Below are 26,499 nucleotides of genomic sequence, written 5' to 3'. Positions count from 1 at the left end.
CAGTTTTTAAGCAATAGGCTTTATTCTATAAATAAATATTCTTAACTTAAATTCAATTTTTACAAAAACCTAGTACGATGAATTTTGCAACTGATTTCTATAAGAAAAGGGAATTGAGAAAAAGACAAGGAGAATAAAATTAATAAAATATTATTCCAATAAAAATAAAAATAAAACAACAAATACTTACAGACAAATTATCAAATGTTCCTCCCTGGGTATTCCGTCCCGATGGCAGTACTAAAGGGGTTCTATCATCTATAACACCATCTGTGTCACTATCACTACCACTGCTACCACCTGCTGGTGGCTTCTCACCAGCGGCAAACACTTTACGTTTGCATATAGGACATACACGCCTGTTTCGTGTTAACCATGGATCAATGCATTTTGAATGATAAGCTATAAAAAAAAAAAAATAATAACTGAGAATAACTTATCAAAATTATAAAATACATTCAATATAATGAAGTATTATACTGTTATAAACCAAAAATTTGTTATATTATCAGTATAATAATTATAAAACATTGAAATATATCTGTGTCTTTTCATTTCATAACTCTAGGGTTTTGTCACAATGTGACCTAAGTCCTTCCAGAAAAATAAATGATCTTCCTCTCAGGAAGTTTAATTTTCTGACCTTTTACTTATTTATTTATTTATTAATTATACTAGAAGTCCTGGCAATGCTTCACTATTGACAGATTTGAGTATATATATATATATATATATATAGATTTTTATTTATTTAGCGTACCAAGACACTACACCAATTACAGTAAAAAATTACAAACATCTAACAAATTAATACAAGCTATTGATTCTGGAGTCGCTATCAAGAAATCTTCAGGAATCCCTTCATAAGCTGTCCTAGGGCAAACTTCTGTGATGTGTTTAACAGTTTGATTTTCACCACACTCGCAAAGGGCGTAGGTGTTTTACCCCATTTATACAGGAAATAGGCGCACCTACCATGCTGAGTTTTTATTCTGTTTAACCTTGACCATGTCTTACATGGCAAGTCAAAACCCGGCGGCTTTTGAGTAATATGTGGAATTTGGTTATTCTGTATTGTGATCCATTTTTAATGCCAGGTGTCAGTTAGGTTGAATCCTTCCTCTGTGGCAGCAGCTGCTGTTTTGATAGATGGCTTTCTAGATCGAAGGCGACCATGATTGGCATCCTCAATGTCCTCATGTATTGGTAGGTTTCGATTGTCCATAATCTTCTTGTAATTTTGTGTCTGTTTTCATGTCCTCCACTTTATGTTCAATTCAATTAAATATTAATTGTTTTTATATATTGTTAATTCTAGTATTGTAAATTAGTATCCAATTAACCTTTTCCCACCACAATGATCCGCGGTTAATTACCGCTCCACGAAAATATGTTGGTATCTGATTGCCTCCCTTCATAGACTTATGCTACCCTCTTGTGAAAAAAATGTCAAAAAATTACAGTATATTAAAGAGATTTAACAGATTCTGACAAAAAAAACAGTTACGATTGGATATTTTTTATGCCTGTAACAAAAAAAAAAATTGAACAGTACAAAAATTATGATAATTTAATTGCAGAATTATTTTTGCGCATTTCTACCGCGTTTTTTATTAGCAAAATTTTTTTTTTTGCTTTGTATTTATGAAACATAGTTTGCTGATTTTAAAAATAATACTTTCAAGCAAATCGGTTGAAAATTGGGGAAAATATGATGAAATACCCGTATCATAAATCACAGTTAGTAACATATGTTAGTATAAGTGAAAGTAGATTCAGAAAACTACGTTTTATAAAAATCCCCACCACTCAAAAGGCTATTCAGATTGATAAAAAACCATTTTTACTGTATACTGTTACTCATTACGAATCGATGTGTTCCTCTTTTTTTTTTGTGTGCCGTATATCATAATTTATTATATGTTTCAATACATCGATATGTTGCTAGTAAGATAAGCTATTTTTATAAATAATAAATAAATCCGTAATCCTCATAGCAGTTATAATACACAAGTCACACACACAAGCACATTTCTGAGAAAAAAATGGTCATATTCTTTCTAGTCTAAATAAAACATTTTACATCGTATAAACGTCTTTCAAATTGTCTAATAAAACTGATTCCTTTGTGAATATAAAAAAAAATAACCGACTTAGATCCCATATAAAATGATTTTGTAACAGCATTTTAAAACTGACTCCGCACATAACCAGTTCCAAGGCTACATGATCTGAAAAGGTTAAGCAATAATTTTTTCACAAAAATAGATCTAATAATTAAACAAATAAAACAACTACCTGTGATAATTTTACGTTAATAATTATTGTAGAACATTAGGTGTAAATAAACAGTTAACAATTGTTAAAAGTTATCAGAGATGTTCAAAGTATCCATCATTAGAAATGATGGACACAATTAGTATTTTTCTGAGAGAATATCTTAACTGTTCAAAAATTCCAGAATATTCCTAATTTTTTGAAATTCAATTTGATCCTTTGTTGAAGATCCTCAAAATGATGAGTTGAATAAACAATAAAACAAAGTTTCTAATGGCCCCACAGGTAGAAGTCAAGAGGGTCTGTCAGGTAATCAGGCAGGCCAAGGCACTGGTTTTCCGTGGCCTATCCATTTTTCATAGAAAGTTTCATTTCTGATACCAACTGACTGAGATGTGCTGGAGCTTCATCACGGTGAAACCACATATTTCCTGTTAATTGTAGAGGTAGATCTTCAAAAAAATGTGGCAGATTTTCAGTTAAATGAGCAAGATAATTTTCTTCATTTAAACAATCTGGTGAGATGACAGGACCCAAAAGATAGTCATTAAAAATACCTGCCCAAATGTTCAGGGTTAATCTTTATTGATGGCTACTTTGGAAGGTAACATGAGGAGTCTTGTCGCTCCAGATATGCTGGTTGTGATAGTTTTGAACACCATTCCTGTTGAAAAAAAGCTTCATTTTTACATTGTTAACATGATCAGCAATAATAGTTGCTGGGTAAAATTATTCAAAAGTGAAAAATTAATATCAGTTTTTTTACTATAATGTAATATGGGTACTAAATTTTATTGTGAAAAAAATGATTAATTAATCTGATACTAATTTACAATATTAGAATTAACAATAAATAAAAACAATTAACATTTTATCGAATTGAGCATAAAGTGAGGGACATGATAACAGACATAAAATTATAACATCAATTTTCTGCCATAATTTGGCTATTTGTTAACCAATTTTAAAAAATAAAATGCCATTTTGTTCAAAACAAAAGGCTTGTTATTTTAGAAATAATACAAATTTTGATAAAACTAATATTTATGGAGATATAATGAATTAAAAAATAAACATGACTGCCATTTTGTAATTTGCAAAAGTATTTAAGTCCTGATTTTTTGATAATTTTAAAACTTTATTACCAAGACGCTTACCAAATATTAATGTGATTCCTCTATCTGAACTTGAGATATAAATTTTTATATAAATAACAAAATGGCAAACTGGGAAGAACGGAGAAATTGCCATCTTTCCTAAGGATATTTTTTGTTTAGTTTACAAGTAGAACTCGAAAAAGTATACCCAGCCCACCATTTTAGAAACACTCTGTATATATATATATATATATATATATATATATATATATATATATATATATATATATATATAAAGCCTTTCTTCAACATAAATAAATAATCAACATAGCAATGTAAATGAAGCAAATAAAAATAAGCATGTAACCTCAAAATAATATTCAAAGTGTTTTATAAATTGTTAAAGTACAGGCAGAGTTTCTTACAAACTAAATGAATGACTTACAGACTAAATGATTAAGTAAATTTACACCTACAATTCACACATACAACACACTTTAAATATTGAGAAAAGTTTTTTGAAAAGCATAAAATTATTTTAAAAATGTCATGATTAAAATGTCAAGTACTATTTCATTTTACATAAATCCTATTCTCTTAAAGTACCACTGAGATAAATTCTAGAATATTAATTAAAATAATATTAAGTAATTATAATACAATTTATCATAGTAGTACTTTACCCCCAAAACAAAACACTAATAATTTAACATGATAAAAAAATAAAAAGTACAATTACAAACCATGAGAACAAGGTAATATCCTAAGTTTATCGCCCTCTACAAAATCTTCAATACAAATGGCACATGTATCATAAGGGTCACCCTTTTGAAATTTAGCAGTTGGTATTTTTCTTAACGATGATGTTGGTAAACGATGCCTACGTGCTCTTCTTCTATCTTGAATACATTTAACAACCTGTAAATAGAACATTAATTTATAGAAAAAATCCCTGAAGAACAGGAGTTTTTGTTAATTAATAAGAAAATGGTTAATAAAATAAATAAAAATTTATTACTACATGTTTAACACACATCAAAGGAATGTGTTCAAAGTGCTGTCTTAGGCTCTTATTTATTTATGGCAGCATTTAACACTGAATTAAAATTTCTTCTGATACAGTTTTGGATTCATTAATAAGAACAATTGAATTCTTAATTCAGCACAACATTGATCGATCAATAGTGTAGAATTAGGATCTTGCATGTAAAAATTTCAAGGATGATAGCAGCATCATTATTATAAATAAATAAAATTAAAAGAATATTTTTTATTCTGATTTACATAATTATACATTATGTAAATCACATCGGCAAAGGGTAAAATTAATTGAAAAATAAAAAAACTGATGTAATTAATATCCATATTAATTATTTAAAATAAAATATAAACACATGTTAACGTAAACAAATGAAAATATTAAATATAAAAAATAACTATAAAATAATTCATAGTTCAGAAAGCATCACTGGAGATTATTTGAACATAGTGGATGAGATAATAAAAAAAATAAGGTTTTTAATTTTTTCATTAATATTATTAAAAAAAATGTATCTTCAAGAATAATATTGTTTCTAAAAACATAATTTTTTTATTTTATTTCAAATAGATTTGTACAAAAATGTTTTAAATGGTTAGATAATTTGTTAAAAATGGAACAGAAAGATATTAAGGCCCTTTTTCATAAACTGAAGTATTGTGTGGAGTAAAATGAAAAAGTTCTGTTGTCTGGTTTTCGTAAAAGTGGATACTGTTATGTTTTAAAAATACGTTTCTAAATTACTTCTTTTTAAAAGATTGTGTATTCATAAACACAAGGATAAATGACATACAGTATTTAATTTTCTAAATATGGTCTAATGACTCTTACTTATGAGCACTAAACAATGATCTGAAAGTGCAATTTTGTATCTTGAAAACGAGTTCAGACTTTGAGGTAGAGTCAAGCAGGGACATTGTAGTTTAGACAGTAATATATTTAAGAACAATAAATATTTAATAATGATAATAAACTTAATATTTTATAAAGACAGTACAAAGTAAAACAACGGTTTGATTTTGTTACAAAAATATCAATCTGATCATCGCAAGATTACTTTTCATTAAATAAAACAACAAAAAATTTTACTTTATGAACAACAGAAATACTATTTTTATCATTAATAAAAGTTTTTATTCTATTTTTATCATCTATGTGGTCAACAGTATTATTTCTATCTGAGAAACAAAGTGCAATGGTTTTATCCATATTTAAAGTTAGATAGTTGCAATCCATTCAATGAATAATTTTTTTAACTACTGTAAAACTTTCAATTTCTTTAAAATAATTATCTTGAGATACAGATATACAGTTGTGCCAGTTGCAAAGAAGATAAAGTCAATTGTTCCATACTCTGAGGCCAAGTCAATAAACAATAAAAAAGCAAGTGATTGAAAACAGTTCCCTTAGGCACTTCGCGTTATACCAAAATTACATCGCGTTAGGACCAAAATTTTACATTTGTATTCTTACCAAAAGATGGAATTTCAACTACCTGCTTACACTTAGTAAAGCAGAGTTATAAGACATTTAAATAGCTTCTTCGATATTATATCTACTAAGTTTTTTGTCAGACATGTGCTTTATCGAGATGACAAAAATTTGAAAAAGAGATCTTTTGTTAACTTGCAATTTAAAACATTTTTTAAAAACTGGGAAATGGCTGTATCAGTAGGCAATTTTTTCTTATAACCATGATGAAAGTTTTTTAATATGTTATTATGCTTCTTCAAGAAATGTTAAATCTATTTTCCATACTTTTTTCAAACGCTTTAGAGAATATGGATAATAATGAAAATGGCCAGTAATTTTGTAAATTATCTGCCCTACTATTCTGCTGAAGGTAATTAATTAAAATCTTAATGCAGCTGGAAAATATACGTTAAAAATTCTGTTAATTAAATTTGTAAGTGTGAAAATAATATTATAATTTAAAATACTGGCATTATAATGGCACTTATTATAACTGCTTTTAAAATACTGGCAGGGATTTTATCATTATGTACTTATTGTATACTCTTTATATTTAAAATACAAGTTTTAACTTCCTAGGGAATGACAGAAAAAAAATGTATTCATCAACAAAACCATTCAAACAACAATCAACCATCAATAAAACCATTAAGGTGAAAGGCTTTGATTGAAAAGGATCGATATTACTGATGTTCGAAATACTGGAAAAGACATAATTATTAAATTCCTCTGTTACCAAAAAAAGGGATGAGATATAAAAGTTGAATCCATCTATATATTTTATGAATTATCTGACCAATTTCATTTCTAAATCTGCTTTCTCTTTTCATTTTTTTATAAAAATTCATTAGTTCATTTTTATAAAAATGAACTAAATGCATATTCATAAATGTAAGAGCTAAGTAAAACAAGCAAATACAAATTGAACACAAAAAATACATGTAATTTTATGTGATAAGCCTATTTACAAAATGGAAATAATAAATACTGAAACAAAACCATATTTTGGGGAAAAGCAGATCAACATCAGTTTAGGTGAGTTAATATTACACTTATTGATAATAAATTTGATAGAATTTAATGATATTGGTAATTAATTAACTAATTGTAAAAACTATCTTTCTTATATGATTTAATTAAATTCAGACATAATATTCATATATTCTACGATAATGTATTGTATAATAATACTAATATATTCTATAATTAGTACATAGAAACGCAATATTTCAACAAAAAAAAAATCTATCTTATTTATGCAAAATCCCACAAATTAGCAGCAGATATATTAGAGGTTAGTTTAAAAGAACCACAATTCATAATATAACCCAAATAATACAGTCAATATTAATCACAGTTAGTAAAAGTCTTTAACTGAGTTAAAACATCAAAATAAGTCTAACTCTATTTATTAAAACATCCTTTTAATACAAAATTGCCTAATATTTATATTAGAAAAGTAAATTAACAATAAATAAATTATGTTTTTTAGAATTAAATATGGTACTTTGTTGTTGCACTGATACTTTTTTAAGCAACTTCTTCAGATTTCATGACAAAATAAATGATGTTTATTTAAGGTGGAAAAAGTAAATTTTTTAATGAAAAATAAAAATTACAAAACACCAACTACTATTCCTCATCTTCCAATATTTGATACATCGCTATTTTGAATAGAACGAACACTATCATTCCATTTATCATTTCATCATTTCACACCTCATAAATACAGAATAAATTCATGAGCACCATAATACAAACACAATACATCACACTTTCGAATGATAAAATTTGGAAATGCTATTGATAATAGAATTAAAATATATTGTCGTCGTTCCCAATATTTTTACACCACATGAATTCAACTAAATAACTCTTCAAATGATAACACGACGTTTTTATTCCTCAATTTGCAAGAATCCTACAATCTTTCAATATTTAGAGTGTGGACTCCTCTCTCTGGATCTACAAGATTAATTTGAGATTCACTTGCACAACGAAAGCCTTCCTTTTCTAGAGTGGAAGTTTGATATGCTCTACAGCTATCAGAATACACATCAGTACCATCGTTAATTCTTTTTATGACATTCAAAAGTGTTACAGCAGATCGATCAGGCACTACTTCTATAAAACACTCCTTTGTCTAGCAATAAATGTTACCAAAAAGGCACTGTGTGGTAATACTCTGCCAGCATTGTTTTCCCTTTTTGTAAATAAACTTTTATCAATTTTTACTATCATTCCATACAGAACAATTAGCTTAACTAGTCGTGCATCAAAAATCTTAATTAGAATTCTGTAAAGAAGAACTGAAAGAAGAGTAGAAGAAGTGTTAGGAGAAGACCAATTTGGTTTCAGGAAAAGTATAGGGAAAGGGAAGCAATTTTAGCGCCCACATTAATAGTAGAAGGAAGATTAAAGAAAAACAAACCAACATACATGGCATTTAGAGACCTAGAAAAGGCATTCGATAATGTAGACTGGAATAAAATGTTCAACATTTAAAAAAAATTAGGGTTCAAATATAGAGATAAAAGAACAATTGCTAACATTTACAGGAACCAAACAGCAACAGTAATAATTGAAGAACATAAGAAAGAAGCTGTAACAAAAAAGGGAGTCCAATAAGGATGTTCCCTATCCCTGTTACTTTTTAATCTTTACATAGAACTAGCAGTTAATGATGTTAAAGAACAATTTTGATCTGGAGTAACAGTACAAGGTGAAAAGATAAAGATGCTACGATTTGCTGATAATACAGTAATTCTAGCTGAGAGTAAAAAAGACTTAGAAGAAACAATGAACGACATGGATGAAGTCCTACACAAGAACTACCACATGAAAATAAACAAGAACAAAACCAAAGTAATGAAATGTAGTAGAAATAACAAAATGGATCACTGAATGTAAAAATAGTTAGAGAAAAGATTACGGAGGTAGAAGAATTTTGCTATTTGGGAAGTAGAATTACTAAAGATGGACGAAGCAGAAGCGATATAAAATACCGAATAGCACAGGCGAAATGAGCCTTTAGTCAGAAATATAATTTGTTTACATCAAAAATTAATTTAAATGTTAGGAAAAGATTTTTGAAAGTATATGTTTGGAGCGCAGCTTTATATAGAAGTGAAAGTTGGACGATCGAAGTACCTGAGAAGAAAAGATTAGCTTTTGAAATGTGGTGCTACAGGAGAATGTTAAAAATCAGATGGGTGGATAAAATGACAAATGAAGAGGTATTGCAGAATACTGATGAAGAAAGAAGCATTTGGAAAAATATTGTTAAAAGAAGAGACAGACTTACAGGCCACATATTAAGGCATCGAGGGACAGGTAAAAGGAAAAAATTGTGCAGGGAGGCAACGTTTGGAATATGTAAAATAAATTGTTCAGGATGTAGAATGTAGGGATTATACTGAAATGAAACGACTAGCACTAGATAGGGAATCTTGGACAACTGCACCAAAACCAGTCAAATGACTGAAGACAATATCATCTTCCAATATTTGATACATCACTATTTTGAATAGAATGAACACTATCATTCCATCATTTCACTATCACTCTATCATTATTTTATTCCAATCTATTACACTGTTTTGTTTCATTTGTAACTCACATCCACACCATTTTACACTTGTCAATTCATAGCACCAACAGTATGCAAATCTAATGATTTTTACAAATGTTAACAGACTACCTTCGAACCAATTACATACGTTAAACAAAATTAACAAATTTGAAAGTTGTTTGTAATCTGATAACTGATTTTTATATTACTTTGTGCGCTGATTTCAAATGTGGCTACCATTTTTTTTCTATCATGTAAGAATTTTTCACAATACTAAAAAAGAAAATGGAAAAAAGACATATTGTATATGTATTCCTATTACTTTTTTATTTATAAAAAAGTAATAGGACTTAAAAAAGAGGATTTTTGTACATTTTCTTACCTCTATGAAGACTTATACTGTCTTTTTCTTTTCCTTTCACTGCTTCTCAGGTCACATTTTCTGTTGCAGTTAGTTGCGGATCGTCTCTATGGATGCACCAACAGTAATCTGCAATCATGTTCACATTCCAACTTCCCTGATACCTGCATCCCATTTCCTTTATAGCTTGGTGAAATATTTCACCCTGTTCTTCACTTACAGCACCAAGATTTTTGGGGAAGTAATCAATATGAGAATGTAGAAAATGCACCTTCATCATCAAACAACCCATGTCTTGGAATTTCATAAGCATGTTTTCTACTATGAACTTAAAATTTGGTCCTTATTGTTCCCAAGAAATTTCTTTACCAATTTTTTAAACGCTTTCTATTCTTCTTTTTCAATGTCCTCCATTTTGGTTTGAAAGACTTGATCTTTAGAAAGTTTACGAATATCTGAACCAGTGAAAACGCCTTCTTTCACTTTAGCTTTTGACAGTTGTGAAAACTTATGGCATATGTATTTAAAACATTCTCCTTCTTTAGATAGAGCCTTTGTAAATTGTTTTATCAATCCCAGTTTGATATGAAGTGAAGGTAGGAGGAACTTTCTGTGGATCAACCAAACTTTTCCATATTATATTTTTGCTCCCAGGTTCTAATATGACCATTATTTTCTGGTCCAATGTTCTTTCTTGTTCCAGCTGTCCCAATCACAAGAACCAAGAATACTTGGTTTATCCTCCCTGATGCCCAAGAAGCATAGAAATTACTGTTAGGTCACTACATATCCATTCATGACCACAATATTTCACTTTAGATGAAACTAATTCAAAATTCTCGTAGCATTCTTTCAGAAACAATGTGTGTTCTACTGGCGCTAAAGCATATCTTTTGCCATAAAGAAGAATAACAGTATTGAGGTTTCTTTTGGATAAGTCAATAAACAGCTTCCATTCACTCACATCGTACTTTGTGTTCAACTGTTCCATTATACCAACAACATTGTTACAATAAATTAATCTTCCATCTTCAGAAAAGTACGAAGGAAAGACTTTTTCTCTGTTTCTGTACCTTGAGAAAAAATGCAACGGGCCAGTAAGTTTTTCTTTTAATCTAGATCCTAAAATTTCTGCTGAATTTTTAGGAAGGCTAAAATCTCTGACCAAGCATGCTGTGAAAAAGTTGTGATTCGGAAAAATGGTGTGTGGTGGAATTTTTTGACATTTTTCCTGAAACCAGCACACAAAAATCTATAAGAATCCGTTATTAGTTTTCAAACAACTTTTCCATTGTTACCTGTGTTATCTGTGCGTAAATATGTATACTTTCTATGATCTCTTTTCATGCAGTGAAAACGATGTTTAAAACTGAAAGTCATAGGGTGTTTTTCTTTACACTTATGGAATATTGGCAAACAACATACTAACAAATTTTCCAAATCAAAGGTTAACATTTTTATCGTATAATTATTATAATAATATTTCTTGGTGGGGAACATACGAAAATCATGTAATTCCTAGATAATATTATTTGAAAAACATATTTTTACTCATTTTATAGCATTTGTCACCAAAAAAAGTGGCAATGCAATAACAATATTATGTTATTAATTAGTACTACATAATATGCATATTTAACATTAATCAGACGAGGTTAGCAAGCATAGGTTATGTTTGGTTAGCTTATGTTGATATACATACAATTCGTCAGTAAAGCCAACATAATCTAAATAAACATAACCTACGTTCGCTTTGCTTGCTAACAAATACATTTTTCGTTTAATATACTGTAATAATACATTGTTTTTTGGCAAAGAAGTTGTATCAAAAAAAGTGATGATGCGATAACAAACAAGTACCCCAAATATTTTTCGAGAAAGTAACGGCCTATATTTAGAAAACTAGTCGTCGTAATCTCTTAAATATAGGTTCATTTGACAGAAAATATCTCCAAGATTTGTTCTTATACTCTCAATGTCAGCGAAATATGCATGCGCAGACAAGTTGACTCGCAATGCGATTATAATCAACTGAGATGTGGACCTCACAACAGAAGGTTCAGTATGTGCTTTGGTTAGCAGAGTTTCCATCAGCTACACAAGTTTAATGGCATGTGCGAACTGAATGGAATGCCAATCCTCCTACAACCAAGTCTACTCATCAAACGGATATGACTTTAAGAGAGACAGGAAGTTTGGTTTCAGAAACTGGAAATCATCCAAAAGTGTCAGTTAGTGAAAAGACTGTATTGTGTACACAATGCATTCACTACAGGTCCTGAAAAATCAATTAGGTGAGATAGTTACAAACTGCAAATCCTCATTCTTGTTCAAGACATTTACAATAAGCGAGTTGGTTCCATTTACGAGTGTAAAAGTTATGACTCCCATCACAGTAAACCAATTGATTGCCGCTTACGATATCAATTTACTGCAGAGGTAATGTACCAGTTGAAAACAATCCTAACTATATTGATACGTTGTTATTTAGTGATGAAGCAACCTTTCATACATGCAGGAAAGTTAAGACCCAATTGTCAAATTTGGGGTACTGAAAACTCCCATAAAATAATCGAAAATGAAAGGGACACACCAAAAGTCAATGTCTAGTTAGGACTGCACAAAAATATCCGTCCATATTTTTTTTTCCATGAAGCCTACTGTTAACAGGACACATGTTCCTAGACATATTGAGAACCTTGTTATTTCTCAGATTTCTGCAGGCTTCAGCTTCCAACAAGATGGTGCTTCACTAGAATTTCATCTAGATGTTACCATGGTCTTGAACAACACTTTCCCCGAATGTTGGACCAGACAAGGAGGTCCAACTGCACGGGCACCTAGATCTCCAGTTATCATTCCTTTGGATTTTTTCTTGGCGATTTATTAAAATGTTGTGTGTACTTAAGAAAGGTTCAATATTTGGATTAAAAACAGAGAATTGTAGATGTTGATCTAATAATGCCATAGATGTTCCTAGATACATGGCAAGAATTAGACTATCATCTAGACATCTACCGAGCTACAAAAGGTGCACACATTGGACAGACCTGCATTAAAACTTGGCAAGTTGTAGTGTTTAATAAAAAAAAAATTATTTAGTTATATTAACTGGCTCTCTTAATATAAGCTGTTATTTTTAGATATCTTTAGCTTCAACACCCTGTACAAGTTCGGTCACCATAACTCTACAAAACAGATCACAACTTTTGAATTAAATACATTCATAGAGTTTTCTTATAGTTAAAGCGTAGTCTTTACGTAAACATGTAAATAAAACAAAAAATAAACAAAACAAAATCAACATTTTCCAAAGACAAAATAATCTTACAATCAATTAAAATTTTAAAAAAAGTAGCATCTTAAAAACTCCAGCTTTGGTGGAAAGGATCATATTTTGAGATTAAAAAGAACTGAAATAAATATCAAAAAGAATACAGAATGATTTCCTGGATATAAAGTGTAACAGTTTTGCACTTGATTGTACACTACAATTTATTTAGTCAAATAACTACTTCTTAGCCAAAAATCTATATTAAATTTTTTCTCATAACATTAATAACAATATTCCTTAAGTTAAATAAAGTTAATTAGAATGGTTATATGAATTGTACACAAGTTTTACAGAAGAATAGCCCTTTTAAAAGACAGTTATTAAAAAGTTGAATGATATTGGTATTGAGAAGATTACACTACCAACAGTGAAAAAAAAAGAATCATATGTATATACAGCCAAGAACATCACTGTATAATAGTTAACAAAATTAAATTAGAGTTAAAAGATTAGTTTACGCTGTATCCAGAAACTAAGTACAAGATATTTATTAGTCAAATTTATACTGTAACTGCTTTCAGCTGAGCAAAATAGCCTACATTGCTTAGTAGTTAAGGACATATTTCAACATATGATTTTTAATAGACTATTATGATTATGATTATGACTACTATGATTTTTAATAGATATCAGGGAACAACTGAAACACAATTTTTGACAATCTTTTTTTTTACATGATTAACTCACTATATACATAATTTCAAAGTCTGTGGGAATACAGTATGAACAGTTTATTTTGATAAATGAAATATATACTAACACTGAGCAGGATTTGTATTTAGAAGAAAGCAAAACAATATTTTTCTAAATTTTTGTTTTTAATGTTTATAGTAGTATTTTTAAGCTTTATTTGACAATCCTTTATGGTTTATATGTAGTTCTGTTAAAAAGATAATTTGACTTTTGTTAAATAATGCTTAGTGCTTCTAGTCTTGCCACCCATTAGTTAGTTTCCTCCAGGCTAGATAACAGTAAGGGAAAACCTGACAGAATTTTGTTTTATACAATTAGTCTTAATCTAAAAATATTGAAAATGAACCAAGTTTGTTAATTTATTTAAGATTATTTAACATTTTCAAGAAATAATTAAGTAAAATTACAGCCCGTTGGTCATGTGACATAAAACACCACTCAGAACGCATGACATCATGTCTTGCAAAACGTCAGTTTGTTGTTTTCAGTGGTCTATGTGGTTTATTGATTTAGTGCTCTGAAACACATTTTTTCACACATGGCGCCATCTAAGAACTAACTAACTAATTATTGGTCAATGGGCTATTAAGTGGGCATATAACGAATTTTGACCATTTTCTTTTTGAGGTTAGTTGTCAGAAGAAAAACATATTTCATAATTAAATAGATATAATAACGGCTAAATTTGCTTTTAAGTCCTCAAGAGCAACATATGGAGATGGATGCTGTAAGCTACGTACAGCTAAAGAATAATGGCAAAATATGTACAGTTAAATATAAAATATGCCCGGAACATTAAGTTTGTGCAAAATTGTATACAGTTAAATAAACAATTTATTTGGAGCTTTAATGGTAGTACTTTCAATGGCACTACACAGTACTTGTAAAACTTGGAATCCATTTTAAATTTTGTAATTTGCAAAACACCTGAAACACTCTACTAAACATCTGATTGTTTTGTAAGGCGTGATGTCATACGAGAGGTCATGACTGTTTGGAGCGTTTTGGCAGAAAAATTTTAATTGGTTTATAAAAATGTTAAATATATCATGTAAATGATCATTATGTGTTATATTGTTTGATAGAATGTGAGGCATAATACAAACCGGTTTTTCAAAAACTGTCTATTGTATAATCTAAATAGTAGTTTCCATTTCAGAAAACAGTCATAAAAAGCTTCAGTTATTATTGTCTTCTGTAAAATTTGTTGGGTTCTTTAATTATGTCAAATCTTTAACTAATGTCTAATCTTTTATGTCTAATCTTTAACTCTTTAACTTTATCTTTATGTCAGAGTCTTTAACTCTGATGTAAGTTTAGGTAAAAAAAGTAGAAAGGCCACAGAAACAGATTCATCCATTTTTTTCACTAACTTGCAGATTTACAATGCTGAATGCACAGACATATTGTCATGGTGAAGTTTCCAAAACATATCTCACCTAAGTATGGGCTTCTCTGTTGACATTTTTTGTAGTCTTTATAAAACTTCATGTTGGCAATGTAATTTTACTCTTTGTTCATGTAAAATTTTAGAGAGAATGATAATACCATAAAAAATTATTAATATGACTGTTTACGCCATTGCGTAAAGTTGCATTATTTCCTATGAATTCAAAGCTAGGGTTGGATCATGTTGTTTGCTTCAGGCTTGGTAAATTTATTTACTATGTTTCGTATTTGGGCTTGTCATATTTGTTTCTGTTTGATTATTTGTTTTCATGTTCGACATTTCTGGCGCCGGCCAGACTGTCTGCTTCTGTCATCCTTAGTGACCGCGTGCATTCATTTCTCACAAATTTATTGCTGCTCTCATACACTCCCTTTTTGTTTCATTCCCATACTAATACATGCACACATCTCTTGTTTTTTTACACACACTCTCTCCTGCCCACTGCCTAGGTTTGGTTTCCCCCTCTTTTCTGTCACGCCATCTTTTCGGCAGAGTAGATCCAACATTCATCCTGCACAGTCGACTTGACTTTTCTCTCTCAAACTTTGTGATAATATTTTCATCGCATTCATACTCGCATAAACGTTGTGGTATTTCTCCGTCTAAATATTCTCTAGCTCTACTCGGCAGTGTCTCGTAATTTCACCAATCTCTATGTTTTGTTTTGCCTCGTTTCTTCGTAAGTTATTCTTCAAATTCTATATTACGTCTCTGTGGAAAGTGTTTCAATCACTACAAACTGCCAATTCTATCGACGCCGAATCTTCTCGAGCTGCTGATTGCATTTTCATCGATGCAGAATCTCTCCAAACTCGTTGCTACATATCTGAGATGCTACGTATTATTCTACCTCTAAACCACGTCTCACCTCTGTATTCCTGATGCACCAGTGTGGACTACGCCCAGGATTACTATATGTATTCATTTACCTTCATTCACGAGTTCGTCTCTTGCTAATATTTGTGTGCTACAGGCAAGTTCAATTTTCATTATTTATTACGTTCAACAGTTATTTTATCATTAAAATTTGTGGAACATTCAGTTCATTATACCTTATGCCTTTCGATTTCAAGTTTAGTTTAAAAAACCATTTATTCACTTAAGTGCAATCATGATAGGTGGCTTACCTATTTTACGTGCTCTATTATTACAATTTGTTGATATGGTAATTAACTCTATAATTTAATCTTGTAACTTGTTAATCGCCGAGATTAATCCTTTTCTACTCATGAACTGTATTCATAATACTTCTTGTAAATTAACCTAAAGCAAATTACTCCTGATGTGCAGTTATGTTTTAGGACTTCTTTGTAATTTTATATTTTCAAGAAAGCTTACTAGTAAAGGAACTCTATTTATATGTTTATTTATTTCAATCTGATTATTGTAATTAACTCTTTTTGTACTAGAATCTGATTGTGGCCTTTTTTCTATACTAAACTAGAATTACATGTTTTTAATTATTTAATGATAAGTTTGTTGTTCATAAATCAGGAAAGGCCAGTGCCAATAATAAAATTTATTGTAATTTATTTTTTCTAAGTTAATGACATCTGTTCATTGCTAATTTTCATATTATAGTATATGTCAGTAGTGCAACTGTTTTCCAGTTACACTTTTCTATTGATGTTATGTTTTAAGTATCTAATTGAAAATAAGGTATTTTATGTTCTCTTGTTTTCAGGCTTTGCTAAATTGTGTATTTAAAAAATGTATATTCATGTATTCTCTCATTTTAATATTATTATTACTGATATGCTGATTTCAGTTGATATTTCTTATGTGAAATTAAGTTATGTTAATTTCATAATTTATTTTTATTTAATTTAAGGTTATGCTTTAACATAAGTTCAGTTGTTTTACATAATTAAAGTCCAATTTCTTTTGGCAAATACGAGCTATGTGTTTTTTGTTAACTTTACCCAACAATGACCTCGTGACATTGATCAAACATGCCTTCTGGCTTGGTGAATTTTTACTGACCGCTGTAGTACCAAGCTTTAGTTTCAGTGTTAAAATGTAACCAAAAACCAACATTATCAACCATTATGTTATAAGATTTTGTCATCACGGGCACCATTTTTATCAATGTTAAAAAACTTTGCTCACAGTTTGATCTATAACCAGTTTCCTGGTTAAACTATTAGTTTCTGGTTGCACTCATCAGCTAGTTACCACATAGACAAACAATTAGGATGCACAATCTCATTACTTTTGTAAGATGAGAGGAAACTATCCTGGTTCAAGCCTTCTTGAACCACCATTACCAATGAAATAAATATCATAAAGAGAATTATGTCTATCTCAAAAAAATTAAACCAGTAAAAACAATAGGCTTAGCTTTAACACTCATCACCATAAGTTTGTTTTAATAATTCATATTTCAGTAAATCTTTTCCAAGTTTGGACAAATTTCACATTAATATGTTGCTCATGCATATAACTAATAGTAAAAATTTCAAAAAAAAAACTATTTACAATGACTTTAAATACAGTTACAACATGGAAATTAGTTATCTAATTGTTTGTTAGACCAAAAAGTTCTACATAAGATAAGATTTACTACTTCTGTTTCACAAAGTGGTACCAATGTTACACTACTAAAATTCCCCAATTGGAGAGTAATGATTGCGAATTTCATCTCCTTTTAAATAAAATTGCAAGCAGCACTTCATCAATGAAATGAAATGAAATTCTGTAGACAAAGAACACAATCACAAAATGAAAGAAAATATCATCATCTATTTCATAATTTTTCTACAGTTTTTATTAAATTCTTATTTGGTAGTTCATTAATAAGTGATACTTCTTATATTTTCAGAAAAATAAGAACTATTTTTACTTCTTGATCAATATTTAATATATCCTTATTCATGTTAAGAAAAATATTTTCAGGATACTTCACTGCATAATAAGCACAAATGATATAATATAAAATGTGGCATATAAGATAATTACGTATTACGACAATATAATGAAATCGCATAAACAGGAGATGTTAAATGAGGAATTACTATGTAAAATTAATAGAGTAACAAATTTTAAACACAAATTAATAATGTTAACAGGATAAAATGCTAGCAGGTTAATAAACAGCAATGGAAGCTAACTACGACTATAATAATACTAACCACACCGACCATGAAGCCTAGCATAATGAAGAAGCAAATTCCAACCACAATAGCGAATGGCACCAGAAGATGCTTATTGATGTCAGGTGAATTATCATCTATTACAATAAAATATCTGAAACATAAAAATAGTAACAGAAATTTTATAAAATACAATAATGATTATAAAACTATGAAGAAAAGTTATATGAACTAGGAATTAAACAATTTTTAAAAATTATATATTAACACACTGGCTACACTACCATTCACCTACCAGGTTATTGAAAAAGAAGTATATTTTAAATATTTATTTCTAATGAACGACAATAGATAGAGACACGTATAATACATCACTGAATAGAGGAGAGTTCAAAGTTTTAAGTATTAGTTTCATTTCAATGACCAAAGTGGCACTGTGGTTTGTTTATGAGAAAGTGGCAACGCCACAGGAAAAGTCGTTTTGTGTGCTGCAGTATGCAAAGAGTGAATATATTGTTTCAGTATAGTGTGCATCTCATTGTAAGTTCAACAAAGAGTCGTCTTGTCATAAACAGATTTATAATTGGTACAAGAAATTTATAGAAGATGGTTGCATATACAAAAAAAAAAGCACTGGTCGTCCTCTCACATCAGATGAAAATGTTGAGCGTATCCGAACTGCTTTCACACAAAGCCCTAGAAAATCCAGAAGCAGAGAACTTGGAATTCCACAATCAACGGTATAATGTGTGCTTAAAAAAATCTGCAGCTGTATAAGTTGCAGTTACTTCAGGTACTGCAAGGCAATGAAATAGAAGAGGTGGGTAACATGATCTTGTTCATCTTAAGTGGCTTCAAGGTCAACAGATCTTACTCCTGCAATTTTTTCTGTGGAGGAACATAAAAGGTATGTATCACTTATGCCTGCTACTCTTCAAGATCTGTGAAATCAAATTGCTACAGTAATGAATTCAATAACCAGAGACCAGTTAATTTATGTGTGGCAAGAAATGGACTACAGATTCGATGTTTGCCGCATAACAAATGGTACTCATGTTGAATGCATAAAATAAAACTTCAAACTTTCCTTTATTCAGTGTTGTATCGTATGTGTCTCTATCTACTGTCGTTCATTAGAAATAAATATTTAAAATCTGCTCCTTCTTTTTGAATAATCCTGTATAACCTTTATGACCATTTACAGTAAGGTATCCTATTCTTATTTTAATTTTCCTTCGGTACAGCAACAGTATTTTTCTTCTATCCTCATTTATTTTTTTATGTCATACTGAGCAATTCTAAAGATTAAAATTTTGATGTTAGAAGGATTAAATTTATACTGGACTTGGGTAGCCAGTACTAAACCATTTAAATATAAAATTCATAGTGTGCAGTACAAGGTCCTTATGTCTGGTAAGTAATTAAATATCTTAACTGATATTCATCAGTTAAGATATTCATCAGGTATAGATTACATCAGGAATGACTGTATTAATTTTCTGATCTTAATGTTTGAATATATATACCTATTCAGGTGTATCACGAAGTTCTCCATGGACTTTCATAACCTATTCTACTTGTAAAAAAATAACGTAGAAAGTTCATATAAACAGATGTCCTAAAATGCTTCATTTGTGAGCTAAAAGACATGTCACTGCCAATTGCTGCAATCAAACAGGCAACCCAAACAGAGGACAACAAAGAAAGGGAAATCATAGATCTGCTAATGATCAATTAACTGATGAGGAATTGAACAAACTCATGAATGGGAGATGGCCAGCTAAGTTGACAAAGGATGTGCAGGTAATAGACAACTTATGTAAAATTGAAGGAGACATTGGTCAGTTTTTTGACTTAACCAAAAAACAAGACAAAGAAGACACAACTGCGTAATCAATGATGAGACGAATTATAAAACCTGGTGTCGTAACAAAAGACAATACTGTTGTTACGGGAGGTGATAGCCCCAGTCACCAGCAAAGGTCGCCCACTATGCACTACGCAGACACACACGGAAAAGAAGCATCTCTGATTAATTTTGAGATTAATCTGATAAATTTTTAATTTTAGAAGCTCTAAGAAAAATAAAAGCAGAATCAAAAGCAACAACCATGATCATACCCAGAAGTAGACTAGGTGTAGCAATCAAGAAGATATTAAGGCATTTGTATAGGGAGTCTGAAGACCTAGTTACAGTATATGTATTGTCAGCATAAGGAGAGGAACTAGAACACGAAAAACGAGGTATAATGAGAACAATGCCTCCAGTCCAAGACAGCAGAACAATAGTTATTAAGGCTGATGGCAGGTCATATTCTGGTTTGCTGAAAACAATAAAGAGGTCACTGACAAGGGAGGAGGCAGGCTCCTATCCTTGAGAAGAGCGGCAAGAGAAGAATTGTACATGCAAGTTAAATATGCGCTAAAAGCAGTAGAGTTAAAAACAACATTGAGAACCAAGGCAGCAGACCTCCAGGTAAATATTAATTGAGAAGAGGATGCAAAACAGTGGTACATATTAAAGATATTGAAACAGAAACGAAAGAGATTCAACATGCAATAGCGCAAGTTATAGGGGAGATGGGCGATTTTAAGATATCGTCCACATGTCCGGCCTATGTATATACAAAAAATGTTACAGTTATCACCAAGATGATGGTAGCAAAGAGACTAATCAAACAGTAGATACCGATAGGATGAGTCAACTGCAGGGCACCAATAAGAGAGTTCAAAGAACGGTGCTACAGATGCTGGGACATAGGGCATTTGTCGGCAAACTGCAGAGGGAAGGATAGATCCCAATTATATTTTAATTGCAGGAAGACTGGGCACAGAAGGGTGCCGTGCGAAGAGCCATCAGTATGCGCTTTATGTGGTAGGGAGGGCCACAGGTCATTGGTGTGTAAGGCATCAAAATGAGGTTGTTACAACTTAATACAAATAGAAGTAGGCCGGCAATGGACCTCTGCTGGGAGATGGCCATCAGGAAGAATGAATGTGATACTAATGTCAGAACCAAACGTCTCAAGGGTGGCGGGGAAAATATGGAAAGTAGACCAGCTGATGCATGTGACAATCGGTATCCCAGCTGCCAGTATAGCGATAGCTGCAAGTAGATCGATGGCGGCTTTGTGTGGGCGGACTTAGATGGAGTGATAGTATTTTCCTGCTACCACTCCCAGAAGACATGCATAGATGAATTTTATAACATTTCTTGATGAGTTAGGCAAAGAAATTGAGTGGAAAAGAGATAAGAGTACATTATTGGTGGGAGACTTTAATGCAAAGTCTCCTAAATTCTCAGGAGGGACAAGCAATGTGCGCGGCCTACACCTTAGCAATAAGATCAATCTGTGGGATCTTTCTTCTTTTCTGTTTAGCACCTCTGGGAATTACCATTCAGGTACTACTTTAGAGGATATGTATGAATATTAATAAAATGTAGTCTTGTACAGTCTCAGTTCGACCATGCCTGAGATGTGTGGTTAATTGAAACCCAACCATCAAAGAACACCGGTACCCACAATATAGTGTTCAAATACATTATAAAATAACTGTCTTTAGTAGGACTTGAATGCTGGAACTCTCGACTTCCGAATCAGCTGATTTGGGAAGACGTGTTCACTACTAGACTTGTGGGCAAATACGGGCTGGACAGAAGGAATGAAAGAAGGGACCAAATTATTGAGTTTTGCATGAAGTATAATTTAGTAATTGCCAACATCCAGTTTAAAATTCATAAGAAGAATATACACGTGAAAAAAGTCTGGTGATACTAGAATATACCATGGTTATACAAAGATTTAGAAATCAACTCCTTGACTGCAAAGCATATCCTGGAGCAGACAATGATAGCACCCATAATTTAGTGATAATGAAATGTAGATTGCAGTTTAAAAACCTGAAGAAAAAGTGTCAGATGAATTGCTGAAATTTAGAGAAGCTTGAGGAAGAGGTGGTAAAGAAGATTTAGGAGAAGGACACATCGGAAGAGGTCCGAGTAAAAACGATAAGGTGGAAAATATAGATGAAGAATGGGAGAATGTCAAAAAGGAAATTCTTAAACCAACAGAAGAAACATAGGAAGCGAACAAAGAGAAGTGGTAGAAAACCATGGATATCAGAGGATATATTGCAGTTGATGGATGAACACAGAAAGTATAAGAAAGCTAGTGACAAAGAAGGTAAAAGAAACTACTGACAATTAAACAGAAACTACTGAAATACTATAAACAGGAATTACAAATTAGCAAAAGAAGAGAGAAGTGGAAAGAAAAATGATCACTGGTAAAAGAGGCAGAGGAGAGCATACAGGAAAGTTAAGGAGAATTTTGTGATACATAAATTAAAATCTAATGTGTTAAATAAAGACGGTACACCAATCTATAATACAAAAAAGGTCAACAAGTGGGTGGAATATACTGAAGAGTTATATGGAGGAAATAAATTAGTAACTGGTGTTATAGAGGAAGAAAAAGAAGTCAAAGAGGATGAAAAGGGAGAATCAATACTGAGATCTAAATTTAATAGAACATTAAAAGATTTGAATGGCCGAAAGGCTCCTAGGATAGATGGGGTACCTGCAGAATTACTGCGCAGTTCAGGTGAGGAAGCAATAGATAGATTATATATACAAACTGGTGTGTAATATTTATGAAAAAGGGGAAGTTCCATCAGACTTCAAAAAAAGTGTTATAGTCATGATACCAAAGAAAGCAGGAGCAGATAAATGTGAAGAATACAAAACAATTAGCTTAATTACTCACGCACCAAAAATCTTAACTAGAATTCTGTACACAATTGAAACGAAAGCAGAAGAAGTGTTAGGAGAAAACCAATTTGGTTTCAGGAAAAGTACAGGGACTAGGGAAATAATTTGCACTCAGATTAATAGTAGAAAGAGGATTAAAGAAAACCAAACCAATAGACATAACATTTATAGACTTAGAAAAGGCATCTGATAATGTAGATTGGAATAAAATGTTCAGCATTTTGAAAAATTTAGGATACAAGTATAAAGATAGAAAAACAATTGCTAACATTTCCAGGAATTGAACTGCAACAGTAATAATTGAAGAAGATAAGAAAGAAGCAGTAATAAAAAAGGGAGTCCGACAAGGATGTTCCCTATCCCTTTTTAATCTTTACATAGACCTAGCAGTTCATGATGTTAAAAAACAAGTTATATCCAGAGTAACAGTGCAAGGTGAAAAGATAAAAAAGAAACAGATAAAAAGTAGTAGAAATAATGAATGACACAGATGAAGTCATATACAAAAACTACTGCGTAAAAATAAACAGGAACAAAAAAAAAGTATGAAAGGTAGTAGAAATAATGTAGATAGACCACTGAATATAAAAATAGGAAGAGAATAGATTATGGAGGTAGAAAAATTCTGTTATTTGGGAAGTAGAATTACTAAAGATGGACGAAGCAGGAGCGATATAAAATGTTGAATAGCACAAGCAAAACGAGCTTTCAGTCAGAAATATAATTTGTTTACATCAAAAACTAATTTAAACATCAGGAAAACATTTTTGAAAGTATATGCTTTATATGGAAGTGAAACTTGGATGATAATAGTATCTAAGAAGAAAAGATTAGAAGCTTTTGAAATTGGTGCTAGAGGAGAATGTTAAAAATCAGATGGGTGGATAAAGTGACAAATGAAGAGGTGTTGCAGCAAATTGATGAAGAATGAAGCATTTGGAAAAATGCAGTTAAAGACTTACAGACCACAATTAAGGCATCCTAGAATAGTTGCTTTGATATTGGAAGGACAGGTAGATGGGAAAAATTGTGCTGGCAGGCAATGACTGGAATATGTAAAACAAATTGTTAGAGATGTCGGATGTAGGGGTACACCAAAATGAAACAACTGGCACTAGATAGGGAATCTTGGAAAGCTGCATCAAACCAATCAAATGACTGAAGACAAAAAAAGAATGATTCTTACCTTTAACAAAGTTATTTTACATCAAACATAAAAAGGAGGGTTTTTACCCTAATTTATTGTTTTTCACCCTGAATTTTTTAAAAATGCCGATGTGGTTCTGGGGCCTATTTTATTCAATTTTTCAGGTCTCAAAACCATAAGAAATCACTAATTCTGCTACTTAATTAACATGCTAAAAATTTCAGTACGACCTCATTTCACCAGGGTAGCTGAAATCCAAGCAAAATCTTTTACTGGCCGTAACTCGCAAATGAACCATTTTAGACATAAGTTTATATGAACTTTTTCCATTATTTTCACAAGAATAGGTTTTGAAAGTTTTGGTAGAACTTCATTATACATTCTGATATATATATATATATATATATATACTGCATACTATACATGCCACTGCATATATAACACTGGGATATATAGGATCAGTATGGTTAGATGCCTAAACAAGACAGATATTTTTACCAGCTCATAACACTCATAAAAAACACAAATAGTTCTATCGAGTGACAGATAGCATTAGAAAAAGTGAAAGCTTACAAAATTCAGGGTGGACAAGCATTTTTACAGAGATGTCCTGTAACATACCAATGAAAAAATTGTACAGCATTCATGCTGTACAATGGGGACTTGTAATATATAAAACAAAAATTACATTCACTAAAAAAAACCTGCAGCCAACATGCTAAGTTTGTTAAAACAATATTAGTTAACTCAATCTCCCATCACAACTACCTGTGATTATTTCAGAACTTTGGGTAACCCACTGTCATAAGATCAGTGCATACTGGTATAAACATATCTTGTGAAGTTATAATAAAGTGCAATAAAATCTATTAGAATGAGGTTAAAAGACAACAGGAAATTTTATTCCACACCATAACTGAAATGATTGGTTGTTGTAGGCTTTTAAACATACCGATTTCATAGTGTATACCAACAAAACTTTCTGGCTGCTTTAACTGTTCCTTGGTTTTAAGTGAAGGCTGATGTATCCAAGTATTATCAAATTTTATTAAAGGATACAAAAACTCCTCTCAGTTACATTAAATGCCCCAAATCATCCTTAATAATGTTCACTTGTTCATGCTTTTGATTCATCATTAACAAACATGTCACCTATGATGTATCATGTGGACAGATTTTGCATATGTAACATATTCAAATAAAATACAATGCACTCATTCATTTGAGATGCCTACTCTCTTACCAATCTCACAAACTTTTAATCTTCTATCTTCCATCACTATATCATGAATTTTTGTCAATATTCTCTGGAAGTAGAGCCTTGATACACTATTCAGAACATTGAAAGCGTTGTTTCAGTTCATATGACTACACAAAAAATAAACCAAATCATTCACAAACTGTTATAATTGATGGATCTGGTTCACTGTTATACTTATCCAGCTTGGCTTTAATTTACTATGCAGTTCTGTCTTTTAAAAAATCTGATGTGGACACCACATGACTTCCTTGTATGTCTATTAAATTACATATACAATTTTTTGCTGCAGTTCATTTAAACTTATTTCATTTGAAAGTGAGATACGATCCTCCAATTCTTCAATAAAGTGGACAGTTACACAATTTTGAAATATTAGAATAGAGTAAAAGTCCCTTTATTACTCATATAAATACCTTTATTATTCGTATTCATGAGTTGCTGATTAACAAAACTTTCAGATTTCTGGTGTCATATAAATAAAAGTTAATAATAGTTAAATTATTCTATTTAGTGAACTTCTGTATACTGGTTACAAATTTTAATTTCAACCTTATGGTGTAAAATATGCAGTTTTTATTATTGGATTATTTGGTAAAAAATCAAAAATTCAAAAGAAACAAACATACAGGAAAAAAAGATAACATGAAGAAATATATTTCAAAAAAATAACAAGATGAATATGAAGAGGAAGAAAATGTTAAGAACATGGGTAGAATAAAAAAATTAAGAAAAGTTGATAAATGTAAAGAGAAAGAAAGCATTAAAACCAAAGAAAGAATAAAAAGATTAGGAGAAAAAAATAAATATAAAGAGGAAGAAAACGTTAAGACCAAAGAAAGAATAAAAAGATTAAGAGAGGATGATGAATATATAGTGAGAGAAAACGTGAAAACTAGAGAACATGTACACAAATTAAGATCAGAAGAATTATAG

The 26,499-nt window shown here is 30.8% G+C and overlaps 1 protein-coding gene across 5 annotated transcripts in view; it reads right to left on the bottom strand.

Annotated features, from left to right (window-relative positions):
* LOC142333437 (E3 ubiquitin-protein ligase RNF13-like) overlaps positions 1-26,499 on the bottom strand; it is a 114,959-nt gene that overhangs the window by 21,861 nt on the left and 66,599 nt on the right. For 4 of the 5 annotated variants that reach the window (XM_075380532.1, XM_075380530.1, XM_075380533.1 and 1 more), the window contains exons 6-8: positions 18,427-18,541; positions 4,118-4,292; positions 191-402 (exon numbers count right to left, since the gene is read on the bottom strand). In XM_075380532.1, the coding sequence (XP_075236647.1) occupies positions 191-402; positions 4,118-4,292; positions 18,427-18,541 (502 nt within the window). The remainder of the gene's footprint in view (positions 1-190; positions 403-4,117; positions 4,293-18,426; positions 18,542-26,499) is intronic. The other variant, XM_075380534.1, reaches the window with a different exon arrangement.

The sequence above is a fragment of the Lycorma delicatula genome, chromosome 12 (assembly GCF_047948215.1).
Source record: "Lycorma delicatula isolate Av1 chromosome 12, ASM4794821v1, whole genome shotgun sequence".
In the NCBI taxonomy this organism is placed as follows: Eukaryota; Metazoa; Arthropoda; class Insecta; order Hemiptera; family Fulgoridae; genus Lycorma; species Lycorma delicatula.
This window is presented reverse-complemented; position numbering and strand designations above follow the sequence as displayed.